This window comes from Squalius cephalus, assembly GCF_949319135.1.
Source record: "Squalius cephalus genome assembly, chromosome: 18".
In the NCBI taxonomy this organism is placed as follows: domain Eukaryota; kingdom Metazoa; phylum Chordata; class Actinopteri; order Cypriniformes; family Leuciscidae; genus Squalius; species Squalius cephalus.
The window spans coordinates 12811711-12822529 of NC_137139.1; the positions used below are offsets into that span (position 1 = coordinate 12811711).

At 38.8% G+C, this 10819-nt stretch overlaps 1 protein-coding gene across 3 annotated transcripts in view; it reads left to right on the forward strand.

Annotated features, from left to right (window-relative positions):
• samd10b (sterile alpha motif domain containing 10b) overlaps positions 1 to 10819 on the forward strand; it is a 78273-nt gene extending 67454 nt beyond the window's left edge. For all 3 annotated transcript variants that reach the window (XM_079849839.1, XM_079849840.1, XM_079849838.1), the window contains one exon: positions 7066 to 10819. In XM_079849839.1, the coding sequence (XP_079705965.1) occupies positions 7066 to 7088 (23 nt within the window). In that variant the 3' untranslated portion in view covers positions 7089 to 10819. The remainder of the gene's footprint in view (positions 1 to 7065) is intronic.

Consider the following 10819-nt stretch of genomic DNA (forward strand, 5'->3'; position numbering starts at 1 on the left):
CTGAACCTGAGCTCTTTATATGTCCTGAACCTTTATATGTCCTGAACCTGAGCTCTTTATATGTCCTGAACCTTTATATGTCCTGAACCTTTATATGTCCTGAACCTGAGCTCTTTATATGTCCTGAACCTTTATATGTCCTGAACCTTTATATGTCCTGAACCTGAGCTCTTTATATGTCCTGAACCTTTATATGTCCTGAACCTGAGCTCTTTGTATGTCCTGAACCTTTATATGTCCTGAACCTGAGCTCTTTATATGTCCTGAACCTGAGCTCTTTATATGTCCTGAACACGACTGCCCGCTAACAAAACAGCTCCTTTTATACATTTAGCAAAAGTCTAAAGTATATATCAATGTACCATGGTACGATATATATATATCAGTAAGGGTAATAGCTTTCTGTCCCCTGCCCAATAATTTAGCATTGTTTATTAATGATCAACATGGACTTATCTTGCTCTCTCTGTTAAAGCTCATAACGCTCACATGAGTGATTCGGAGGCTTAGATTGACCTTTCAGTCCAATTGCTATCTGGTATTTATGCTCTGAAATGTTGCCTCTGTACTCTTCTAAATTGCTTTGTTCTTTTGGTTCCAAGGCCAAGTAATTCAGCCCTCTTCAGCCCTCTTCATCCCTTCCTCAAACCGAAGCAATTTAGCCGAGAGCGAGGCAGATTCTCCCAACACTATAATTGCTGTTTCTATTGAAACACCAAACCTTATTACTCTTCTCCAAATTACCACCCAACCTCCCCATTGTATTGGACTTTAAACATCTCACACAAAGAGAAAAACATGTGATCCACTGCTTCATCATAGCAAACAATGCATTCATTTGCTCCTGTTAACAAAACAAGTCAGTTGCATGGAAAAGTCTCTTTTTTTAGTCTCATTGTCGTGTTTGAGATGTCGCTCGCTGCCTTCGGGACTCCTCATGTGTATTTAAACACTAATATTGTGTAGACGTTTTTCCTGAAAAGGGTTCGTACATATTAATGCATGTTTTCATGAATCTTTTACGTGCGTTGCCATGCACTTTGCTTGTATGCCATTTAGGAGAACTGTAAAATCGAAAGGCTTTAATGTTTCATTTCATACCAGGAAATGAAGATCTGGGAAATGTCATTGTACTACTTTGAAGACATTTTAAACACAATAGGAAATGTAGAATTGTTTATCGTTAAACAGGATGGATTTCGTGATGCTCAGTGAAATGATAAGTCTTCAACAAGCCAATTAAATGTTGATGTAGCAAACACTGTGAACCTGACGGGAAGTCTCTGAGAGCGACCCACACAAACTCCCTGAGACATCCGCTAGCGTAATCAGCTTGTCTCTTCCATATGCCTGGTTCCATCAGGAGAGCATCCTGAGGCCCTTCCCAACATCTGCTACAAGCTTCTCTATTCACATTTTCAGCTTGTTTCTTTCTTTTTTAAAACATTCAGACAAAAACAAACCTTGTTATTTATGAAAACCCTGTGTTATTTCAAAATGACTCTTTCTACAGCACAGCATTTTAATATATCAGATAAATGAAGAGTTCAGATGCAAAAGCCTCTAAGTGCCATCTGAAATTTTCTTCTGGAATGATCATTTTTATCAAGCTCGTATATTTAAGTTCAGTAATTTCACTTAAATGGCAATGAAAATGGCCTATTAATTGTCATTGTCAAGTGAAATTACTGAACTTAAATATACGAGCTTGATAAAAATGATCATTCTAGAAGAAAATTTCAGATGGTACTTAGAGGCTTTTGCATCTGAACTCTTCAAATATATGATATGTAATTTAAATAGAATTTATAAGGTTACACTTTATTTTATAGTTTATTTGTTTCAGCGTAATTATAAATTTAAGTACTGAGTAATAATAATTAAATGCATGTACTACAGTGTCACGGCCGGCTCGCAAGCCGCGACAAAGGAGACAACACGTTGGATAATGATCAAAAGGAATAACATTTATTAAAGTAAGAATAAGTCAATCAGCTCCAACACAGGTGTAACTCCTCAGTCATCAATGACGTCACTCACCCTAACTCCATCCTGCAAACCAAACAAAGGAAAAACAAACAACCCACAAATATAACCCATACTGGGTTCATAACAATAGGATTAGAGTTTGTTTAAGGGTTGGTTGCATACATGTTATTATGTGTAATTTATAGTTATTCAATTCAAATTCAAATTCAAAAGACTTTATTATCTATCAACCAGTGATAGAAATTTGTCTTTGGTTAAACGGCTCACATATACACAGTACATTATTACTACAGTACATAACTACATGTAACGTGTAACAAGGACATATAGGCCTGGTTTCACAGACAGGGCTTAGGGTTTCCAACGTGATGGCGTAATACGTGGCGCGTCGCAGACCAGCACAAGACGAACAATTGTGGTTAAAAAGTATATACATTTTTTTATATATATAAAATGACAGGGCCCGGTTCCCCGATAACGCTCACTCTTAGCGCGCTAAGAAGACTCGAAAGCTATATCTTACCAAAGTTGTTTATGTTCCTAAGTGTGTTCCCCGAACTATACCTTAGAAAGCTGCTTGAGATATACCTTCTTATGTGCGACGTTACCGGGCGCTGTCCGTGGCGATGGTGCTGAATTGTTTGATATCGATGGCTCGAGAATCAATTATTCTCTCGTGCAGGGGCTGTTTATGTGAGAAAGTGGTGTTCTTTATTAAAGAAGCACTTCAGAAATAGTTGAAATTACATTTATTAGCACTATTGGATATTATAAAAAATAATCCAAACTATAATAGCCTATAATAGCCTAGCCTACATATTTTAAAATTGTAACATATATTGCTGCCACAATAACCTTTTCAAAAATTTTACGTGCTTTCTTCTCTTTCCCATTTTTGTTCGCTGAGGTGGAGCTGCGATGAAATATTGTTCTTGTAAACACTTTCCAGCATTTCAGTAATAAAAGTGTACATCTTATGTACGGTGCTCGGCAGTGATCAAAAAGGATTTAAACCGTGAATTTTGAATCTCTTCTTGTAAACTCAGAAATGTGGATTCAGACGGCAATTAAATTACCACACGACCTGTTTGTCAAAAAACCGTAGGTACTAATTTGGCCAGGGATTTTTACGTGGGTTGGGTGAGAAAAACACTGATATTATGGATTCGGACAGCACTAAAATCACCGACTTACCCCTATAAATGTTTAAAATACCATACAAGCCCATGAGAAACAATATTAGCGTCCGAATAGGACTTAACTGACAGTAGCCTATGCTTTCACTGGCCTTTAAAAGCGCTTTTTAATTAAATTAATAATATTGTATAATAATATAATTAAAAATCTAACAACAATCAGTGTAATGACAATTTTATTCTTTGCATGAAAACACTTGAATTAGCCTAATTGAACACTGTCTGGGTGTATTAAAACTTCAGAATTATATTTGTATAGACCTGCAACAGTGATAAGGTAAAGCTAAGAGTGGTCCAGACCAACCTTACGAAAGTGTGACTTACAGAAGATATACTTAGCGTACGAACGTGTCGGGAATCGTGCCATAACGTTAAGAGAGAGGTTAAGGAATAGGTTAAGAACTACTTAGTGATAAGAACGTTTTGGGGAACCGGGCCCAAATCGTTTCGCTACATAAGACCCTTATTTCTCGACTGGGATCGTGCAGAGCCCTTTGAAGCACTTCAGAGCCCTTTGAAACTGCATTGATTTGAACTTCAACATTCTGGTTGCCATTGAAGTCCATTGTGTGGAGAAAAATCCTGAAATGTTTTCCTCAAAATACTTAATTTATTTTCCACTGAAGAAAGAAAGACTTGGATGGCATTGGGGTGAGTAAATTATCAGGAAATTTTCATTTTGAGGTGAACTAATCCTTTAACCCAGGACTAAGCCTTAGCTAAATTAAGATATTTAAATAGCATTTATTACTTGCTATTATTCACATGCTACTGAAAAAACTACTTTTCTACTGAAATCGGGTTGTTTGGAGTAGTGGGTCAGTATCTTAACTCCTCAACCTTCTCCCTTTCTCTGGTCTCTCTCTTTCCATTGTAAATGTTACTAGATGGGTGTCAGTAATCAGGTGTCTTCATCAGAGACATGCTGCAGATAACACACATTCACCAATCATTCTGACTTTCAGCAGCTTTGGCACTGTGTCATTTGATGTCGCAGCAGCACAAGCCATTCCACCTGTTCCTTTCCTCAAATGCGTTTGTCTCTGATTGTCCATTGTTCGGTGACTTGAATTGGTCGTTCCATGATACTTTTATATTTTTTTAACTTTAATTTTCATATGTTCTTTCTCGTCAGATTGAACAAGACTATCATTGATTGCCCAGGCCCGGAAGAAACGCATCTCTAAATTGCAATCAGCTTTTTTTTAACAATCCCTACGAACTGATTGCATTCCAAAAAATAAATAAATAAATAAATAATAAATCATGCAGGTTTTCCTGTCAGCTGCTACAGTTATAATGTATTCTGATTTTTTTTCTAGTCCTTTTTGTTTCTGCCCTTGATGAAAAGATCCTTCCTGCATTTTTCACACATAACACTCTCTGCTGGTGACAGATAAGAAATATAGCAAACCATGATGTTCTTGAGAATTATGTTGATTGCTACCATTAGACAACCTCCACTCAAACAACATCTGGCCGGTCTGTCTCACTTCCAGTATGAATGATGGCTTGCTGCACATCTGAATGTTACGAATTTTGGGGTTCTGAAGCAAAAGTACACACTAGTCAAATTACAATTTGAACAATATTTGTGCAAATCCATACCAGTTTTTTGCTCTTTTTTAAAATCTAATGAGACAAATGGCAGCCTGTCACTAATGTAACAAGTGCAATGCTGTACTTGGTGAGTTTACTACATTACAAGAACCTTAGGGAGCTGGTTATGTGATGAAAACGTCAAAATGTATCTTGCACTAAAAGTTGTTGGTGTTTTACTCTCACTAGTGTTCATTTCAGCTGGAAAATGCAGGAAATTGTATGTATAGGTACGAGTACGAGCAAAAACTTAGGTACAGGCGTCTTTTTCCAATGAGCTTATGTTGGAAGGAATGGAAGTCAGTTAAACGTAAAATCGGTGAAATGAGACAGAAACCATTTTTAGGGTAATTTTAGCAAAAGAAGCAATACAGATACCACTCAGATACCATTGTTGTCAAATATTGCAGTACATGTGATCTGAAGTATGTTATGTAATTTTGTCAGACAATAGATATTAGCTTTGTATTAATAATAGGCACTTTTGATTAAATTAAATTTTGAATCCTTTGTGACTCTTTTGTTTTGATTTGGTGGAATCAAACTGGCTAAGTCATCGAAATTTCAGTGGTTTGACACTAGAGACTGTTGATCTCAAGGTAAACCCTTAACCCTTAAATGCATGAATGTTTTGCCAATCATTATTACATATCCGGGTCTTTAGTGACCCGGATCTATATCTAACACGGATGGATCTCTACCTGTCATGAATATAAAACTCTCCTGATATTAGAGTAATAATTACAGAAGAATAAAATAAAGCATATTTTGTTAACTTTTGGAGCTTGGAAGGGTTCAGTTTGGTATGTTTTATGCCATCATCACTGTCCTCATCAGAGCTCATTTCCCAGTACATTCAGCATCTGCATCATATTCGCCATCTCAAACATATTCTCAAAACTATCGTTTTCAGCTTCTTCAAAATCAATATTTTGATCACTGACAGCTTCTTCATCAGATCCAGCATCAAGTGACAGAGACACTAATATTTGACTGCGTTCAGTACTTGCTCTGTAGTAAATCACTGAGTCATTTCAAGTTTTGCTGATGATTCTTCCTATTCTTTTGTTTTCTGCCTCAGTAACTATGAGTGAAATATCACTTTATCATTGTGTATCAGACACTGTCACTTTTTTTTCTTGTTATATTGTTTATAATGAATTGATTAAGGAATACTAAGAAGGTTGATGTGTAACTTTAAAAATGAATGAGGAGGAGGAGGGTAGTGAATGACGTCGCGGGTCACTAAAGACCTGAGGTATGCTTTTAAGGGTTAACCACTCTCAAGCGATATGTCCTGGTATGTGTCTTAATCGCTACAGAGCTATTGGTTCAATTGATTCAGAGTTTCAAAAAGCTCAGTTTCTCGCATCGCTATTTTGTATGGCCTATTGTCTACATATAAAATGGCTGCCAGCCAAGTGAACCCTCATATCTTTGCAAACCTGTATGGCTTTCTTTCTTTTTCTGTAAAACATAAAGGAGATATTTTGAAGAATGTTGGTAACCAAGCGGTTTTGGTTACCATTGACCTCAATTGTATGAAAATTCTTCAAAACATCTTTTATGTTCCACAGAAGAAAGAACGTCATACAGGTTAGGAAGACATTAGGGTGAGTAAATGATTAAAGAATTCTCATTTTTGGGTGAACTATCCCTATAAGGAGACTTTGGAGAGTCTGTAAATAGCCTAAAATGCTGCACATACAGATATTAAAGTAGTTTTTTTCCCTGTACTTTCTGGTATTAAATGAAACTCTTATATATGCTCCTTGGGATTGTGGACAAATAAAGGTATCTGAAAATAAAGGTTATTTATTGGCATCAATGATTCCATGAAGAACCTTTAACATCCATACAGTCTTTCCATAGCAAAAAAGGTTCTTTATAGTGGAAAAGGGTTCTTTAGATGAATGTTCTTCAAACTAAAAAAATTGCTCTTTTGAGAACTATTCACTGAAAGGTTCTTCAATTGCCATTCAGTTTTTAAGAGTGTACCTTTAGTAACAGCCTTCACATCTGAAATGTGCACATGATACATGGTTATATATGGGGATGTTTTTAAGGCTTTGAATATCTCCCTGATAAAATGCACATTAGTTGGGAGAACATGGAGGTCCAGAGGGATCTTATAGATGAGAAGGTAAGGTTTGAGATAGTGAGTAAATGTCTAACAACAGAGGTTCTGTGATGCACATCCCTTCTCTACATGTTATTTCCTGCAATCACATGAATAATTTATGCTCTTTTTCATTCTCCGGTCTCTTTTCTCTCTTTACAGCTTCCTTCGGCAACATTTCTTAGCTCACTATCCTTTTGGCAGCTCTCTCGTCTTCCCGGCGGATACAAGAGGCCTTGTTCCTGCTACAGACAGACAGTCAGAGAGAGAGAGAGAGAGAGAGAGAGAGAATCTGCCTGGTGGTGGAGCTGTAGAGGAGACTGTTAACTCCACACCAATTTAACAGACAGGACCATCTTTTTATGCAAAACTGGATGGGGTTTCAAAGACTCAAAAGGACAAAGTTGGACTCTAAACCTGTAATATAGTGATAAGATTCAAGTCTCACGTCATCTCTACAAAACCTAGACAACCAAGCAGAGCTCTGTCAGACAAGAGTAAGGACTTGGATTGGATCAAGACCTCTCGAGAAGTTGATCTCAGATCCAAATCTCAGATCATGTTAAGGGAGCATTCCCTGAGGTTTAAAGTGTACAGTTGTCTGATAGCCCTGCTCTTTTGACCCAGCATCACTTGCTCAGAATGGACGTAGATGCAGTGCTGAATAAATCCTGTTTCTACAAGTGTGGGAACAACAGACAATTCCTCCTCCTACCTCTCACAATAGATTGTATCATTCCATTTGCAGATGTAAGAAAGAGAATTACATGTAGAATAGGGCATGAAGTTTACCAACATTTCCCCATTCCTGACTTCTACACAACAGACTAAAGGGATGTTCACACTGACAAAAACAATGATAACATGATCTGAAACTGGATATTGACTGTGATTTGTGATTAATGATTTGTTTAAAAATGAACATTGAATGTTAATTATATCAGATGTGCACACTTAAAAACCAACCACCATTTTTATTTCCTTCTCAGGATGTTATTTTGCTTTCTGTGTTGTTCCTGCTGTTACCTTCATGAATGCACTAAGTTATATTTTTGATTTCAGTGTCATGTTGAAATCTTGCACACAATGTAGATGTTCAGGTTTTCTCCTAATATATCAAAGAATCCGAATATGAATATACCTTTACTCTAGGAGTTACAGTATGTGTCTAGATCATTGTCACTCATAGAAGTCCCAGTTGTCCTCCTTTACAAAGCAATAATGTAAGGCGCTGCCACATGTCTGCATGGCTAGACCTGTTTTCGAGTAGCTACCTTACAATCAGAATCTTTAGGTCTGCAACATACTCTACGCAATCAAATGCTTCTAGATTCTAGCTCAATTTGGTGTCTCGTTCCAAGATGAAGCAATTCGTAACTCTGCAAGTATATTCAGTTTTGTTTTGTTTTTTCAGGTGAACTATTGTAATGACAGAGCAGTAGATTGAAGAGAACACCAAATAGTTGTTGGGTTTCATTAGATCGGTCACCGGGATATTTAACCATGTTGGTTTTTGTTGGTTCAGTATGAACATGGCAGTTGTGTTTCCCAACATACTAAATCCAAAAGTCAACTTTAAATGATTGAAATGTCGCTGGCTGTGTGAACTAGCCTTTTAAATAATGAGGTTTGTTATCATCAAGAACGCAAGAAGGCATGTTAAGTATTTTCTATATTTCCTTTGTTATGATAAATGACCTTTTTTGGAGAGAATAAACTGTAATTCTTTCCATTTTGTGATTTTGCCATTAGTTTGGTAAAATCCAGAATGCTCCACTGAACTTCACTGTGATGCAGTAGCATGTTTGTTTAGGAGGCTCGAATGTTTGTCTGTGTTTAGAGAACAGGGCTGAGTTACAGTAAAATCTCATTTTCACGAAGCAGTTGGAATCTCAGAGTGATTATCTGATGCTCATGACACCAGTCATTGTTCAATGCCTTTTCACAGTGTACTCAAAGCTGATGGAAATCTGGCCAGTTGACACAAACCAGTTCAGTTCATCCAGGTTAAAAGTGTTTATGTGGGACTGTCAGGCCGGAATTCTCTCTGAAATTGATTTGACATAATAAAAGATGGTTCTCCAGAGTGTTTTGCTGATTCCTGCATCCTGACACACAAGCATTTTTTCTCTCCAGACAAGCAATGGGTTTCTTTTCAATCTTGTTATGCAAAAATGAGGGAAATTAACATTGGTTATGTAATGACCTGCTACCAACATGATTATACAAGACATGGTGTGGCAAAGACAGATGTACATGTGTGTTTTGGAATAAAGTTTTAAAAAATAAAGATTTTTCATATGGAAATTTTCTCTTTCACAATTGATTGAAACAATTATAGTATGGTCATCCAAATGCAAAGTTAACTGTATTAAATATATTTAAAAAAATAAATATGCATCTAAATTTTAAATCTAAACATAAATCTTAAATATAAATGTATACTACTGTTTTAATTTAAAAAAGTTTTCGAAGTCTCTTATGCTCACCAAGGCTACATGTCTTCGATCAAATCATTAATTGTCTGATTTCATCTGTGTTTTCCCTGTTTTGTCTTAGTTTGAGTTTTCCTTTGTTTGTTGTCATGGTTTTTGATTTGGCCTCATGTGCTTTAATCCCCATTTGTTTCAGCTTATGGTTGGTTCTCGTCTATTATGTTGGGATGCTTTATCTCCTGCTCTTTCATGGTCTCCAGTGTGTTTTTTGTTTTGGTCTTTTGTAAATAAAATTGACTGTTGCAAATAGATACTGCTTCTACTCTCCCTTCCTGCAACCAACTGTGACAGAGAAACTGAACCAATTTGATGGATCTAGCAGCAGGAAGGATCCTCCATCTCTCACAGGGGGATTGCTTCCTCGAGGACCACACTCAGAGATTCTTAGATCTGGCTCACCTCATTCGTTACCCTGATGACAGCCTCTGTGTTTTCTGGGCAGGACTCAATGTCCAGACGAAAATTCGCCTGCCTGGAGATGGTCCATGCGGGACGCTTTGTGAGTATGTGGAATGGGTGCTTTTTCACTGTGGATCCCCCTCCACCGTTTGTGAGAGAGAGGAGGGTCCCAACCCTACAGCACCCAAACCAGTCCCCACTTGTCTTTTAGAGCTCATCCAGTCCCTCGCCATGCCCGCCACTGACCTAGTGCTAGAGCCTACAACCACCATAGACCCAAAGCCTGAGCCAGTGCCAAATATGGAGCCAGAGCCAGAGCCAGCCACAATGCCCGTCCCAGAGACAGAGCCCGTCGCCTGGTACATCCCGAAGCCTGCACCCACATTTTGGTCCCTCCCAGAGCCAGAGGTTGAGGAATGGCTCATTGACTTGGAGGACACGGAGCCTGTCACCTCCCTTCTGCACACCCTCAAACTCCTTCACCCTTCACCGGTCCTGACTGGTTGGATGATCTCTCTATTCCCAACCTATTCCCTGGCCCTTCCTTTTGGTCCTGCACAGTAGCCAGGCTCCTTCATCTCCGCTAGTCCCAACCAGCAGCCAAAATCCATTATCTCTGCTAGTCCCGCCCAACAGCCAAGCTCCTTCGTCTCCGCTGGTCCCGGCCAACAGCCAAGCTCCTTTGTCTCCGCTGGTCCCGGCCAACAGCCAAGCTCCTTTGTCTCTGCTGGTCCCGGCCAACAGCCAAGCTCCTTTGTCTCCGCTAGTCCCACCCAGCAGCCAAGCTCTTTTGTCTCCGCTGGTCCCGCCCAACAGCCAAGCTCCTTCGTCTCCGCTGGTCCCGCCCGACAGCCAAGCTCCTTTGTCTCCGCTGGTCCCGCCCAACAGCCAAGCTCCTTCGTCTCCGCTGGTCCCGCCCAACAGCCAAGCTCCTTCGTCTCCGCTGGTCCCGCCCAACAGTCAAGCTCCTTTGTCTCTGCTGGTCCCGGCCAGCAGCCAAGCTCCTTCGTCTCCACTGGTCC